Consider the following 17,142-nt stretch of genomic DNA (forward strand, 5'->3'; position numbering starts at 1 on the left):
CGGTTGAGATTATTTCAGCTTAAATGCAATAATCAGCTATCTATTTCCCAAATTTATTTTTTCGGCCATGAAAATCATCACAGTGAGAAAACTAAATTCTATGATTCATGGCACACCATAAACGCAAATCAAGCTTCTACAACAATGTAGACGGAATTCCACCAAAACCTCCAAATGGGTACGCCTATAATTGTGAAGTTTTTGCATTTATGAAATATCCATTTATTTCACCAAACCGTAAACAATATACAAGTTTGAATGATCTTACAGGACCAGTGATCGGTAAGTTCACGACGTTGAGAAGAGAATATGAAGGTGTTCCAGCCTCTCTCCACAGAGGCCGTCATGACCTCCTTGTTCTCCGTCCATACCCACACCCTCTTCGACTTCCCGTACGTCCCCGAAGACGACGTCGTAGAAGAACCAATAGCGGCAGAACAATTCTGGGCACATTGCGTTGCCTTTTTACCATTATTATTAGCTTCCATTGAGTGTCTATGTGAGGAAATCAATCTGCAAATTTTCCATTTATCTGCAAACATTAATCAATAAACAAAAAGAAAATAAGAAATTATTAAAGTGACTGAAGCTATTCAGAATTTCAAATTTTGATGGGGAATAAGGCACAGAGTCACCTGAATGGGGACTGAAGCAGCGGATTCCGACCAACGAAGCAGAATGCAGCACCGCCATTTCTCTTACTCTCCTATGGAGGAGAGATACAGATACTATCCAGTAGGCGCCAAGAACCCCAACTGTCAAAACGATGTCGTTTAAGGAATGACCCGAACTCCGTTTAAGAAAAGTAATGAGTCTAATGACCCAAAATAGAGCCTCAAGTTAGCTTGGGCCTGACCTTACAGGTGGTCAATTTCGTGCCGGCCCACAACCCTACTAGTGGGCTGGAGTGTAGGTAAAAGAGCCCCTAGCTTGCAGGGTATATTCAAACAAAAAATTAAAAATAAAATTATATTGAAAGTGAAGTATTGTATTGAACTTTATTACTTGCAATTGGACGGGCGACCTAATGTTTTCCTTTCACAATTGAGGATAAAATTAGAAGATTCTAGATAAAAGTTTTTAAGGGGTAGAGAGAGAAAATTGGAGGTACATTTAGAATCCCCTCAATTGCTGTCTTTTCCAATTAATAAAGATAATAGGATTCAAACCAAAAACTAAAATGATCATAACAATGGAAAATACTCAATCCATATATATGGTATGTGAACATCACATTATTAATTCATTGGACCCAATTTTACAAGAAGCCCAACTACAAAAGGTGAAAAGTTTGTCATTGTCTCAAGACTAGAAATGAAAACAAAGAGTTGCATGCTCCTTTATTTTGTTATTTTACTTATCAAGCAGATGGAGCCTTAATTGAAAACTTAAACAGCATATGATGCTTGTAAGACTTGCTTGGAGTGACAATTGTAGAAGGGAAATTAAGGTGGTTCACTGCATCAGGAAATCCTTGAGTCTCCAAACACAATGCTGCATGAGGTTGATACACAAACCCACCTTTCCCCTTCACATCCTTGAGAGAGTTACTTGTGTAGAACTGCATACCAGGAACATTTGTTGACAGCTCCAACATCCTCCCGGACTTGCTGTCATGCACCACTGCCGCCGGCCTCAATTCCTTGCCACCGGCTCCCCCATCAAGCACGTAGTTGATGTCGTAACCACTAGGCAGCTTGTTGATCCTTTTTCCAATGGCCTGAGGCTTGAGGAAATCATATGGGGTTCCTTGCACAGGTGCAAATTTGCCAGTGGGGATGAGATGGCTATCAACCAGAGTGATGTGAGATGCAAAGATCTTGATGTGTTGGGACAGAATGTCACCACTGTTGTGGCCTCCCAGATTCCAGTAGGAGTGTTGAGCTAGATTCACTGGAGTTGGCTTGTTTAGAGCCTTGGCTTTCATTTTCACACTCAATTTCTTGTCTCCAATGAGAGTGTAGCTTACACTGACTAGGAGATCACCAGGAAATCCTAACACATAGCATTAATTAATTCTTAGTTTCATTCCAAAAGGGAGTTACTAAAACCAGTTCATCATATATGATCATATATTAATTGGTGCTTTTACATTCTTGTGTACATAAAAGCAAAATTCAAAGAAAAGAGTGGAAAGTAAAGCTGTGTACCTTCTTCACCATCAGCACTATGATAGGTGAAGACAATGTGAGGAGCTTGACCTTCATTGTGATACGTTTTCACTTTCCAAACCACATCACTAAATCCTCTAAGCCCACCTGAGATTCAGTTAGCCAATTCAACAAGGTAATTAAGTTGCAGGTCTTGCATTTCTTATATATGATGGGGAAAGGAATGACATTTATTTCAAGTTAAAACAAGAAAGACTAATGAATGTATATCATACCATGAAGCGTGTTTTTTCCATCATTAGAAACTAGCTTATAATGGGTTCCATTTAATGTAAATTGAGCGCCTCCAATTCTGTTTGCAACTCTTCCCACAACAGCACCAATGTATGCAGTATCATTCTGCAAAATTACAATTATAAATTAAGTCATCCTTTTTGTATGTGAAATGAAAATAAAAGGCAATTAGGAAATGACCACTATTAAATTTTTGTCAAGTAACAAAACTAGCAAATCAAGAACAGATCAAAAATTTCCCTAAAATACCATACTCCATCAACAGCCTAATATTGCATGCAGAAGGTGTTTTTGGTAATCCTTTTATTCTTGAATAAAAGCACTCAACCAATGAGATAGTCACAAAATAAAATAAAAATATATAAAAATATTGATACTGGCATTATATACAAGCATACTTGTAGTCTGCAGACCAATAATTCAAATAAAGAAAGGATACACAAACTGGTCAACTTGTCCTAGGTTGTACTCCACTACTCTGCTTCAGGTCTTACTGTGGATCATGCAATTTTTAATAAGAAAATTTACATCACATGGCATTTAGAAGAATGCTTATTATTAATATAGATCAAACAGAGGAACTAGGTTTCCACACCTTCTCTTTTACCAACACTTTCCAAATGGCCAACTTGTTTTATTTATTTTGACCAGCGGCCAATTTTGCAGAATGATATTGGTTAGTGATCTCTAACCAGTATTATAAGAATCAAAACTTGATCATAACATTAATACAAGATTTTTTCAAGACTTTTAAGATATGCTGAGGAGCTAGATAAATATTTTCACTTGACCATTAACTATCATAACTTTGAAATTTTTCCATGGACAGTTATGCCATGTACAGCATGGTATTCAAGCTACTGTAGATTGGGTTGATTTCACACTAACAAATCATATTAAGAAAAATTAAGCTAGAGATTCCAAAAGCCTATAGCTCCCCAGCCCCAGCTAATCACTCAAATTATTTGGGAGAACAATGTGTGAAACCAACTAGTTATGGCTAGCTCACATTCTTGCCTAAAATACAATTGGTATTGTCCCCCTAAAAAAGACAGAGAGCAATGTGGATCCTTCATAACACTAAAGTTAGAAGCTTTCAGAGATCAAAATTCAAACAAAGGAAAAGGAAAGAGTTACGAGAAAAGTAAAAAAAAAATCACCATGTACTCCTTGATTGAATCGTACCCAAGAACTACATCAGCCAGCTTTCCTGAAAACACCAAAAAGAAGAAGAAAAAAAAAACAGAACCAAAAAGAAGATATAAGTAGTACAATAAAGAAACTATTAAGAAAAAAAAACCAAAGTTAATAGAAAGAATTCAAGAAGAGTGTATATAATTCACAGGAAAGAGGAGATGATAACATACCATTTTTGTCAGGGAGGACAAGGGAGATGATTGAGGCACCCCAGTTGGTGAATTTGACAGAGAGATTACCCTTTTTGAGCTCAAATACACCAACCTTTTCCTTTGGTTCATAACCATTGGCAACCCCAGAAGCAACTAGAGCGATGAAACAAAGCAGCACACAAAAGTTGGCCATTTTCTTGACAAAAATGTTGATATCAATCAGATACGATAGAAGATGAGCAGATAAATGTCACAAATCAAAATGGGGGGATGGGAATAATGGAAAACTGGATCAGATAGACAGACTAATTAATGGGTACACATTGAAACTGCGTGAGAGAGACTGAGAGAGGCAGAGGCTTTCAAAATGCAGAGACGAGTCAGACTGAAACCACTTTATCTAATATGGCTAAGCCCTCGTGGTGTTTGCCGGTTGTGTTGACTTGGTAAAGGGTACAGGTGTACAGCAATGTGCGCAGATTCTTCATCGTTGGTCCAATTGTGGTCCCAACCAGGGCATATTGCAAATTTAATATAAGCATGATTTATTACACAGATTTGACTCAAATCAAATTTATTATTAATTTAAAAATTATTTAACTTTTAAAATTTAATATAATCATAATAAAAATGAAATTTTGTTTAAATTTGAAGTGTCAATTAAAATAAATAATTTTAACACTTTCAATTTTTATTCTTGAAATTGTCATATAGGTTAGTAAAGTAGGATTTACTCAAGCTCTAAGGATGCAACTTCTCTGCCTTTCAAGACCGTGCTGTTAGGTGTCTTTAATAAAATATTGTTCCTAGCTTCAAGCACTCTCATAGTTTAGAGGAAACCACGTCAATCTCATAGCAATCTCATAAGTTTAATGCCTATACGGAAAATTAAAAAAAATAAAAAAAAAGTCCAAGCCAATCGTTCTCAACTTTCCACTTTTTAACCCAAATGAACTTCTTCATCTTTAGGTATGAGTATCGATCAGCTACTTTCATGGATTTATATTCAATACTTGGTAGTTGGGGATGCCGATCAGTCTAGCCACACTGATAGACTCTTTTGGGACTTTCTCTTTCACAAATCTTCACATGTTGCTCTTTCTTTAATATCTTCTTTTCCTTTGTGCATTTTCATTGTCAAACTATTCATATTATGTTTTTAAGTACCCATATCAGAACACCTATATCTTCTAATATTGCTCTCTCATATTTGTATAATTGAAATTAAGGAGTTGAGCTTTGATTTGTCTTTATTTACTTTCTTCTATAAATCTTTTTTTTTTTTCTTATGTGGTTTAGTGATTAATTCTTGTTTCTCTATGTGAGAAATTTTCAAGTTGTTGTCTAGTCATAGTCTTTTTAGTTTTTATTTATTTCTTTAAGAAAAGAGGCACCTTTGGTGCTTCTTAAATACAATGCTGGCTCAAGCATAAGGTGAGCAAGGCCTGTGCCTAGGGCCTGTGCCTAGGGCCTCATCTTGAGGGAGGCCTCATATTAAAAGTATTTGACACACTATTAAAAAAGAAAAAAAAATTTTAAATATTTATAATTAGCCAATTAGGCCTCAGAATTCAGAAAGAAGCTTTCCACTTTCTTGTTTAATGTTTAGATGTAAGATTCTTCATTATTTGTTAGTGGACTTTTGATTTTTTTTATTCCCTTAGGCATGAGATAAAGCATGGATAGATGAATTAATTACTTCATGAATGATCAGGCCAAAAAAAAATTGTTTCATGAATTGTTTTCGGGGACATCTCACATCTGTTTCATTTGTGCATTGTGAACTAAAAGAAGCAGGCCTACGGGCTGATTTTTTGCTGGAAGGGCTAGTTCATCTATGCCACAAGTGCAGACTAGCAAAGCCATTACTTCAAAGTTTAAAATCAGGTTTTATTGTTCTTGAATATTGTATCTTATACTTTAGCTTTTATTTGTTATTAGTAATGTTAATTATGTCTAGTAGGAAATTTGAATCTGGATATGAAAGAACAATGTTTGGGTCCTCATATTTGAGGACCAACCTTGTCCTTATGATCAATTAAATAAACTCTACCATGAGAGAGAAAAGAGAGTTAGGATGATAGACCCTATCATGAGCTTATTTAATTGGCCATAAGGACAAGGTTAGTTCTCAAACATGAGAACTCAAACATTGCTCATATGAAAAACTTAAGAAAAAAAAGCCTCCTAACTTGAGATTTTTTTAAAAAAAATATTTTTGAATAATATATTTAGAAGACCTCTGTTTAATTTTGCCTTAGGCCTCACTTTTCACTGAGCCACCACTGCTTAAATATATATGTTTGTGGATAAACCCACACCGATCCAACAGCCAATCAGGATCGGACACGTGGCTGGTCAGACCTGACTTCAATGTTTGACTTCCCAGTGGTCAGACTTTGACCTCCACATCAGCACTGCTCAGCACTTCCTCCGCCAGCTCAGATCGGGTTTCTGTGCCGAGTCCTCCATGCCTGGTCCGAGCCGAACCGATGACCTTCAAGGGATTGAGTGTTCATCTTTCCATGGTCATCCTGGCTCGGCTCGGCACGGAAATAACCTCCTTTCGAGTTCTGGCGTCGACTAGTTAGGGCTCGGAGGGACCCCTATCTACTGGCCCGGTTCGGTCAGGAATCCCGTGTCCGATCCGATCACACATGGGCTTTATGTATACGCATAAGAACACATGTTCGGGTCGGCTCGGCTCTACGCTGCCATTCCCAGGAAGATCACATTGGGATGAACCGCCACAATTAAATGCACCTGACACAAATCCTTTGACAGATGGAATATCCCAGCCTACATCCATGACTATTGGGGCAGTTTGTCTGAACCTTCCAATCTTGCATTAAATGGAGCATTCAATGCAGCATTCAATGCTGAGGAGGTGAGTAGCTGTGCATGCTACTAGTCTTGACCAAACGCGTGGGTCCCTGGCAACCGTTCATTCACATGCAGGTAACTTACTCATCACGTCTTCCTTTGCCTATATAAAGCAACATATGTGCACAAACTGCAGGATGAATCAATCCAGCCATCACAAAACAAACACTTACAAAAATTTCCACTCATCCAAGAGCATACCTAACTTGCTGAGAATAAACCCAGAACATTTGCCTTGTTCTTCCTATTCTCCCAAGTTCATCCTTTGTTCTTCCTCACCTACCATCAAACACCATCACTGACTTCATCATCGGAGCGTGTTTGGCTGGTACCACACCGGTCCATCTCCTTTGATCTTGTTTCTCTTACAGGAAGATCTCACATCATCATCCAGAAAGGCTTCGGATCAGCCAAGTCACCATCTCTAAGTTGTTGCATCTCTCTTACGGAAATTTGCATCAACAATATATTCACGGAATGAGAGTTGTTCTAGATCTATTCAAAACTGAATATTTTCAACTTAAAAAAAAAAAAAAAAAATCCAAGAACAAGGCTCAATAAACTGCATTAAAAATACAAAAGACTTATAGCAAATAATGAACACGTACAATTGATTCATTGAGTGGTTTTCACATTACCAAATCTAACAACGACATAAGAAAGATGGAGAAAATGGTTTTAGATGCAATGGAGGTAAAAACATAGAGATTTATGTAGGGGTGAGAAAGATTGATCAAGAGAGATTCTTCCCAAAGCGAAAGAACAAAGACAGAGATATATGGGTTTGTTTCAAGTACTAATTAATGCTAAACATAGACGTTTTTTTTTTTTTTTTTTATGTAAATGCTAATAAGAGAGTTTAGCGTAGAAATGGTTTATTTTCATTAAAATATTAAATAAGCTGATGTGGCCTCCTCTAACCATTGGATTGCTTGAAGGCCGGGACCAGATTTTATGAAATGCACTAATGTTTGGATGGTGGAAAAAAACTCGGAATTTAAACAAAACTCAGTATTTAAAAAATTACATGCTCTAATTTCCTTGTTTGGGTCAATAAATACAGAATTTTGTAAATTCTAGATAGAAAAAAACTTGGGATTTGAAGGCTGTAAATTCCAACTTTAAATTCCACCTAAATTGGTGTCATTTTCAAAATTTCAATTTTTACAAAAGAAAAATAAGTTGTGTCGACCATGTCGACACTACGTACCACCACTGCCATCAACGTCACCACCACTAACACCACCACCCCCGCTGCCGCTGCCGCCGCCACCACCACCACCACCATCACCATCACCGTCACCGCCGCCACCACCATCACCGCCATTTCCAACACCACCACTACCACCGCCACCGCCAACACCCCAATTTAGCCACCACCATTTCTCCCACCGCTTGTGGGCCATTACCCCTACCAATATGGCCAACTCACCATAATCATTTTTATTGTTGCCATTATCACCATCACTCTTTTGAATTGATGCATCAAAAATTAAAACTACCATAAATTTCGTATTTAAACTCCATTATGTTTATATGTTATCCAAACAAGAGAATTTACATATTCTAGAATTTTAAATCACATCGTTTTAAATTCCGTCATTTGTGAATTCCTTAGTAATTTCAAACTACTTCATCCAAACGCACCATAAGAGCATAGTCTTGAAAGGCAGAGGAGCCGGATCCAAGGTATCACAGCAACACCTGAAATCTTCATATATTGTTACCCTTGAATTTTATTAATTTCCCAAGTTGGAACTAATGGATGCATCGATCTATGCTTTTAGCTGTGGTCTTGTTTTGAATGTCAACGTACTGGACAGTGTGATCTATCTAGATCAGCTCAAACAAATTTATGACGTTCCAACTTTTAAATGGTTCCTCTTAATTATATTCTGTCTACAATTTTTGTTCTTGTTAATTTTAAAATTAAAGACTGGATTCTGGAATAGTATCATAGAGACTAATTCAATCTAATCTAACTACAATTATGCATGACGATCGATAAAATGCATGCTTCTCTGTTCTACAATATATATTATCATATATCTCTAAAAGCGAATGGATATATAATTATATATCAACCAAAAGATATTATTTTAAATTAATATGAAAGGCATAAATAATTAAATACCATCCACATCATGACATCATGATCAATTCGATCGAATTAATATTGAAGACGGATATTAGGGTGGATGTATTGATCGACTAAAAGCAAATTAAGCTCATCAAAGTTAAAAATTAAGAATTAAGGCCGGCCTTCACTCAGCTAATAGAGAAAGTCTTATTGTATCGATCTATGGCAAGTCATAAAAAATACTAAGATTAAAATTTTAATCTAATAAAAAAAAAAAAAAAGAAGAAGTCAAAATTGACAATAGCTTCATGATTAATATGTACTGCAGATTAATATGAGATGATGGTGAGTAGTGTTTCAACGCTCTTTGGCCTCTGCATTAGTTGGTATTTTTAAAAAGCTGTATTAGCTAGTACGCTTAGTTAATTAAAGCAGTTTTACAGGAGTTATTACATTGGGACGTCATCACTAGAAGAAGTGCTTAGCCCTGAGGAATGTTGTACCTTCCGTGGCAGCTTCAACAAATTAGACGTGAAATCTGGTTCCATTCTATGGCAAACATTCATGCTGCCAGACAATCATGGAAGGCTAGCTAGGACAATATTCCGGAGCAATGGATCCTCCAAGTGGCAAAATCCTATGGTCAAGGGCCAACCCCAGCAATGCAACGACTCCTGGCCCAGTTCGTGTGGCCAATGGAGTCTTATTTGCTGGATCCACAAGCCCACAAGGGCCCTTGAAATAATTAGTGGATAAAAACAGAACTTAAAAAAGATCATGGATCAAAATTGAACTAGGTATAAAATAAGTTGACCAAATCTGTAATTTCTTCATATTTATAAAATAGAGATAATAATTAGTATCTCTAATATTACTTTTAAACATAATAAAGCATCTCTAAAGTATGCAAGGTACTTCCAAAGTCACGCTTACATTTGGAAATGGATATAAAAAAATAATAAGAAAGTATTGTGGTGGCATGTAGATGAGTAATGGGGAATGAAATTAATTTACAGTGGAAATGGATATATAAAGATTAGGTAGCTTTGGGTTTGTGTCTCATGAATATTTCAATTTGAATAAATTTTGGTAACGATTAATCAACTTAGGGCATTGATTCTGTTTGTTTTTAGTCCCCGGTATTAATTTTCTTTCTTGACTCAATGAGTAGTCCACCACCCATTCCCAAATGGTTAGACAAGAGCTGGTATTCCAAATTTTGAATGCTTCCGATCTTACGTTTTGTCTAAAATTTTTGGTTTTATTTTGGTTTTGTTTATTTGTCAACAGACTCATTAATTAGCCTAATATACAATCATGCATGACGACAAATCACAAATGCATGTATAAAAGAGAAACTTAGAGATAGGTCCAATGTTAACACCTTTCTTAGAGTAACACCAGGAGAGATTTATAATGTAGATAGAAGTCCTTTTAATCATAGTCATCAATTACTCAGCAGCCATGTCACCTTTTTTTTTCCCCTTTAATTTAGAAACAACATTGTGAGTTTCTCCAGAAGTCTCGTTTTTTTTTTTCTCCAGCCTGCTTTCCTCCCTTTTTTTTTTTTTTTTTTTTTTTTCTCAAGCCTGGTTTCTTATCATCCGAAACTCTCTCTATTCAAAATTTGATCTTATCTCTTATCTAGTATAGTTAAGTTTCGATTGTACCAGGTTGGGTAGAGGAGAATGTTGCTGGGGTTATTTGGGTTTTGTGGTTTTGGAATTATATCTTTCCTTCTTCTACCAGATAGACCATGGTTGACACTAGACATTCGAACGGACTGATTCAACCACAAATGGTACGTACGTTTCCTTTTCAAGTTGGGATTTCATTTGGGTTTTTTTTTCAGTTTTCTGTAATTTATGTATTTCATGTACCATGGGAAAGGGGTTAATGTCGGATTGGATTTCTTGTTTTTGTTTAATAACTTTGTAATTGCTGTATTTCATGTACCATGGATTTGAGTTTCAGGGTGGTTTGGGGTTAGGGTTCTTATTTAATCTTTTGGTTATTTCTGAATTTAATGTACCATGGGTTTGGGTTTAATGTCAGATTGGGATTTCTTGTTTTTATTTAATTTCCTTTTAATTTATGTATATCATGTACCATGGGAAAGGGGTTAATGTCGGATTGGATTTCTTGTTTTTGTTTAATAACTTTGTAATTGCTGTATTTCATGTACCATGGGTTTGGGTTTCAGGGTGGTTTGGGATTAGGGTTATTATTTAATCTCTTGGTTATTTCTGAATTTAATGTACCATGAGTTTGGGTTTAATGTCAGATTGGGGTTTCTTTTTCTTATTTAATTTCCCTTAAATTTATGTATTTCATGTACCATGGGAAAGGGGTTAATGTCGGATTGGATTTTTTGTTTTTGTTTAATAACTTTGTAATTGTTGTATTTCATGTACCATGGGTTTGGGTTTCAGGGTGGTTTGGGGTTAGGGTTCTTATTTAATCTCTTGGTTATTTCTGAATTTAATGTACCATGAGTTTGGGTTTAATGTCGAATTGAGGTTTCTTGTTCTTATTTAATTTCCCTTAAATTTATGTATTTCATGTACCATGGGAAAGGGGTTAATGTCGGATTGGATTTCTTGTTTTTGTTTAATAACTTTGTAATTGTTGTATTTCATGTACCATGGGTTTGGGTTTCAGGGTGGTTTGGGGTTAGGGTTCTTATTTAATCTCTTGGTTATTTCTGAATTTAATGTACCATGAGTTTGAGTTTAATGTCGAATTGAGGTTTCTTATTCTTATTTAATTTCCCTTAAATTTATGTATTTCATGTACCATGGGATAGGGATTAAGGTTGAATTATGGTTCTTGTTATGTTTTTTTTTTTTTTTTTTTAATTCCAAAATTTCATGTGCCATGGGATAGTGTATAATGTCGGGTTGGGTTTCTGGTTTGTATTTCATTTCTTAATTTTCTTTGTAATTTCTGGATTTCACGTACCAGGGGATACAGTTTGTGGTCGGATTGAGTTTTTTGTTCGTATTTAATTTCTTTGTAATTCCTGAATTTCATGTACCATGGGATAGAGTTTAATTTCGGATTGGTTTTCTTGTTCTTATTTAATTTAATTTTAATTTATTTGTTTCATGTACCATAGGGTAGGGTTTATGATCGAATTATGTTTGTTGTACTTATTTAATTTCTTTCATTTTTCTGTTTTCCATGTACCATGAGATATATTGGGTTTAATGTCAGATTGGGTTTCTTGTGCTTATTTAACTTCTTCGTCCAACATGAAGGGTTTTTTGTCAATTCTTTTTTGGTGTGTGTTTGATTTTATTTTTTGTGGTTGGTTTTTTTTTTTTTTGTTTTTTTTTTTGTTTTTTTTTATACCAAGTTTTAGGGTTCTTGGCAATTCTTAGTGGGAGGGAACCATTTGTGTTGTATCAATTGATTTTTATTTATTTTGCTAATTTTCTGTGTTGTACCAATTGCACAATTAGCAGTTGATTAGTTTTTTAGAATCACCATTTGTGTTTAAAGTGTGATTTTATTGTTTTTCTTTCTAGTTGATGTGTTTACATAATCAATTAAGGTGTCAAAATGAACATGGGTGATTCTGTGTTGTTGAAGGTCGTAATGCTAATTTCCTGCAAAATAGACTAAGGTTTAGGTTTTTTTTTTTTTTTTTTCTTTTGGAATTAAATCTACCTTGGTTTTTTGGATTTTGAGGAGGTAAATTTAAGGTTTTTTTTTTTTTTTTTTTTCACGTTTTACAGGAGGCCACTAAACGCGTGACATCGCAGCAGCTCTTATATAGGTCATCCATATACCATTTTTTTTTTTACTATTTGAACAGATCAAAAGTTCTTTGACGTCCGAGCATGATGTGTTAATGAGGGTGAGGTGTCAATGATGTTAGATGATTTAGAAACTAATGCAGCCCAAAAATAATGTCTGACAGCAGCAGTGACTTATGACTTTAAGATGTAAAAGTTGTTGGTACTTTGTGTTTTTTTATTGCTTTATTGGTTGGTTCATTTAGGTCAGATGTTGCTCTACTTTTGGAACAACCATGGTGTGTAGGATTGGTGGATCCTTCATTTTGGTACAATGATGCAGGAGATCAAGTTCATTTTGGTTGTGATGCTTATTTTTCCTACTTTGTGAATTTATGACAGTTAATTGATAAATGCAAATGTTTGTTTGGATTTTATTGAGTGGGTTTGGTCTGCAAAGTTATTTTTTACAATGTTTGTTTGGTCTTCAAAGTTATTTGGTGACTTTATAAAAGTTAATTGATTGGATTTTATTGAGTGCGTTTGGTCTGCAAATGTCTGCTTATGTGAATTGGTGAAGGGATGTGTATGGTAATTTATGAATTGTTGCAGTTAAATAGTTTGTGTACATAGATGAGGGCATATATTGCTCTCTTTTCTTTGATTGTTTCAGTGAGCACTTGTATGGACAGGTGCATGATGAGGGATGTTTGCACCCTAAACTTTAAGGCGTGGTTCTTTAATTGTACTTTGTAAATCTAAAGACAGTTACCAGTTCATTTTGAATGTACCATTAATGTACCAATTCAATTACTAAATGTATCACTTGTGATTGTAAATGTATCAGACCATATGATGGTGCAGTTGGTGCCCATTTGTTTGCAAATGATTCTTGATAGATAGAAAATTTTATCATATATAATATTCAATCATATTCAATCATATTCTTTTTTCATTATCGATCATTGTCTTTGAGGATTGAGTTTCATCCATCTGCTTGTTAATTAAAGGGCCCGTGGTTTTAAATTTGTCTATGCATGGTTGGTACATTATATAAACTAATGATTTTTTCATTTGTCTCCACGCATCCAAAAGGGAAAATGATTGAACATTATGCATTTAAACACTTTTTACTAGAGAATAATGTATATGAAGAACATAACAAGGGTGTATTGAGAGACAATCAAGAGCTCGTGGCTGGAGCAGCTAATATTCAAGAGCTAATATTCAAGATGAGGACATGTAATCTAGTTTGTACAATAATATGGTTTGTAAATTCAAACTCTAATAGTTATTTGGTTTCTTAATTCAAAATTGAGTAAAGATAACAATCAAATATCTGTTTGGTTTCTGAAAAATATCATTTAAATAAAAAATGATGATGTGTATATATCATTTAAATCAGAAATGCTGACGTGTATTAGATTTTCTGATGTGGTAATCAGAAAAAGGACCTTAATCTATATTAAAAGGATTTCCTTATAAATTTTAAAACACCCTCGGCCTCTACGTAAAAACTATTATCTAAAAGGGTCTAAGCCTAATTTTTTGGAAGAAACGTATATAGGTGGTTATCACTACCTTAGCTGGCTTAGGGGTAGGGTTGTGATTAACCACCTTCATACTCTTTCTGTTAGCTGTGGTTTCTTAATTTAAGGATACAGCTCTCTGTTTTCTTGTAATTAGTTCCGAGGCCTAAATTTAAGGCTTATAGTTAGGAGAGATTAGTGGTGATGGACTTTGTACATTGTCCATTGGTTCTTAGCCAATTAGGATGGTTCTTGGTTAGTATCGTTTCCCCCTATATAACTCTGTTTTATGTACAATGTTTACTGAGATAAAATACATATTATCAAATTCAACAATTATAAACCAACAATATATATATATAGGAGTGCTCTAAAGCTAACTAGTTAACAAGTTAATACGAAGCTAACCATACTTTTGAAATCACCACATAACTAATCTTATAATCCGAACCGTCAATTATTTAGGTCATACTTTAAAGATAATCATTACAAAAAATCAACTAAATCGAAAATCATTTAGTTATTTAATTGAGATTTTTTACAAGATGATCTTTGAAGTAGGGCCTAAAAAATGGACGGTTCGGATTTTGAGATTGCATTGTGCAGTAGGCCCAACATAGTGGTTAGTTTTGTATTAACTTATTAACTAGTTAGTTTTAGAGTATTCTTGTATATATATATATGAAAAGCACAAACACCATCGACATTGCTTTGAATATTGAAGACGGATATTAGGCTGCAGGTGGATTGACTCAATGCCAAAGCTTTGATTAAGAATTAAGGTCTTCATTTGGGGTTCGAGAAAGTCATATTGTTGTTAATTAAATTAAGCTAAAATTCTTTTGGTTTCTTGTTTAATTTTTTTTGGGCCAGGTACACGTACTACTGTCCATTTTTTCAAGTTTCTTGTAAATATAGCAAGCCCTGATGATCGATCAATTGATTAACTAATTTATGTTTTTAATTCCACGTACTTAGGATATATAACACTACCTAGTACCTAGCTAGGGAATATCACACATATCTTAGCTAGCTAGAGTTTTACCAAAAATAAAAATAAAAATATTAAAATAAAATTGTTGCGTATACGTCTAGCCATACTTGAAACAGATATTTATTTATATCTATATAATAAAACAAAACTGTTTTTGAATCTTAACATATATCTTGTAAGAGTATTGCACATATATCTGATACATTAAAATGGCTGCAGCATTAAGGTTCTTCAACATTAATCTCTTAGCGCTTTCTCTATTCATCACCTTTTGTCTACTTACCACCACAACCAATGCCAATGCAAAAATTGTAAGCCTCTCTCTCTCTCTCTCTCTCTCTCTCTCTACCCCTTCATAGTTCATACTTCATATATACTTCATATATGGATGTCCGACAGCGCTGACATGGTGTTGATATGTGCTGCAGCAAGTGTATGTACTCGTATCGACATCGTGTCGGTGCAGTAAGTTCATGTGCGCGTATCGACATCGTGTCGGCTCTGTCGGATATTTTGCAAATTCTGAAATTTGCGATGCCCTCTCTAGAGAAGGACGACTTCATATATATATGTACCCTATATATATATATGATGATCGATCAACTTGCATGGGTTTAATTGCATGTGGTGATTTGATTCCAGTGGTCTCAAACGAGGCCTGACCAGCTGAAGAAGGCTACAGTACAAAACTGGTTAAACCACGGTGGAGATTTATCAAACAGAAGATACGCCAACAAGGAGACCAAGATCAGCCCTCAAACAGTTTCCAAACTACGCTTGAAATGGGAGTTCTATGCAGGCAGAGATATATCTGCAACACCCGCAATTTACAATAATACCCTTTATTTCCCAAGCTGGAATGGATACCTCTATGCTGTTAGAGCTTCTGATGGATCTCTGGTTTGGGACAAGGATCTGCAAGCGTTGACTGGGCTTAATGCAACTGGGCTTGCTCCTAATGTGAACACGACAGTATCAAGATCAACCCCAACAATAATCGTTGGTCATGATATGCTAATTGTTGGAATCTATGGGCCTGCTGTTGTTATTGCCCTTGAACGGTCAACGGGGAAGCTCATATGGTCAACCTTGCTTGATACCCACGCGGCAAGTACTATAACAATGTCAGGAACTTACTACAACGGGTTAGTCATTTATAAATTTATGCACTCCATTGATAAAAAGGTACTAATAACTTTTTTTCTTAATTAAATACATTCAAAGCTCCATTATTTTTTTCGGGTCACATTCTATAAAAATTCAATAATTCATTTTTTTTTTTGTGGGCCACATGCTACAACTTTGCTAGATCCCAGCACATCGCTTATCTCACAAAAATATCAACCATGTCCTCACTCCTCACAACTGCAACAGGACAAAAAAAAAAAAAAACCAAAAAACTACTGGGCCCAAAAACTTAAAACACTGCTACTCCAAAATTATTATTCACCATTATTTAACTTTGCCAAAATTCACAACAACAACTATGCATGTTCCCTACTGCATTTACAGCAACAAACTAATGAATGTGTAACTACTGCATTTGTAGTTTCACTACTTGATCATCTCCATTTGCACATAATCTGCAGTTTCACCTGCATCTACACCTGATATGTAGTTTCACCTGCATCTACACATGATCTGCAATTTCACCTGCATCTACACTTGATCTGCAGTTTCATTTGTATCTACACATGATCTGCAAGTAGTAGCAAATTAATAAGCATATATGTATTTGACAGCTAAAAAATGTTAATTGAAACTGAAACTACAATTACAACTAAAATTGCAATTATCTTAGACTACATACTAGTTTTTCACATGCATTTACACTTAGATCTACAAGCGGCAGCAAGCTAATAAATGTAAATGAATGTTATAGCTACAAATGCAAATGCAAACTACAACCATGAATACAAACTGAAACTGCATATATAAACCATAAAAATACAATCAAAACAATAAAGCAACATACATGATTTCCATAGAATGCCAAAAATTAATACTAAAACCAATTTTCAATATTGTCAATTTCAAATCGAGCACCAACTAAATCACAAATCGAAAAAACATCTACATCGATCCAAAAAAAAAAAAAAACCAGATTTACAAATCGCAACACAAAAACAAACCAAAATTAAAAAAATTAAATCAAATAATAA

The 17,142-nt window shown here is 35.0% G+C and overlaps 1 protein-coding gene across 1 annotated transcript; it reads right to left on the reverse strand.

Moving 5' to 3' along the window:
• Positions 1-1,193: 1,193 nt before the first annotated feature.
• LOC147288585 (uncharacterized) lies at positions 1,194-4,137 on the reverse strand. The gene is made up of 5 exons (XM_086240538.1): positions 3,773-4,137; positions 3,566-3,615; positions 2,387-2,510; positions 2,151-2,258; positions 1,194-1,995 (listed from the first exon to the last, which is right to left on the reverse strand). The coding sequence occupies exons 1-5, from the start codon at positions 3,945-3,947 to the stop codon at positions 1,361-1,363; spliced, it is 1,092 nt and encodes a 363-aa protein (XP_086096664.1). The 5' UTR covers positions 3,948-4,137; the 3' UTR covers positions 1,194-1,360.
• Between the last annotated feature and the right edge of the window lie 13,005 nt (positions 4,138-17,142).

This window comes from Dryas octopetala, chromosome 4, assembly GCF_963921425.1.
Source record: "Dryas octopetala chromosome 4, drDryOcto1.1, whole genome shotgun sequence".
Classification (NCBI taxonomy): Eukaryota; Viridiplantae; Streptophyta; class Magnoliopsida; order Rosales; family Rosaceae; genus Dryas; species Dryas octopetala.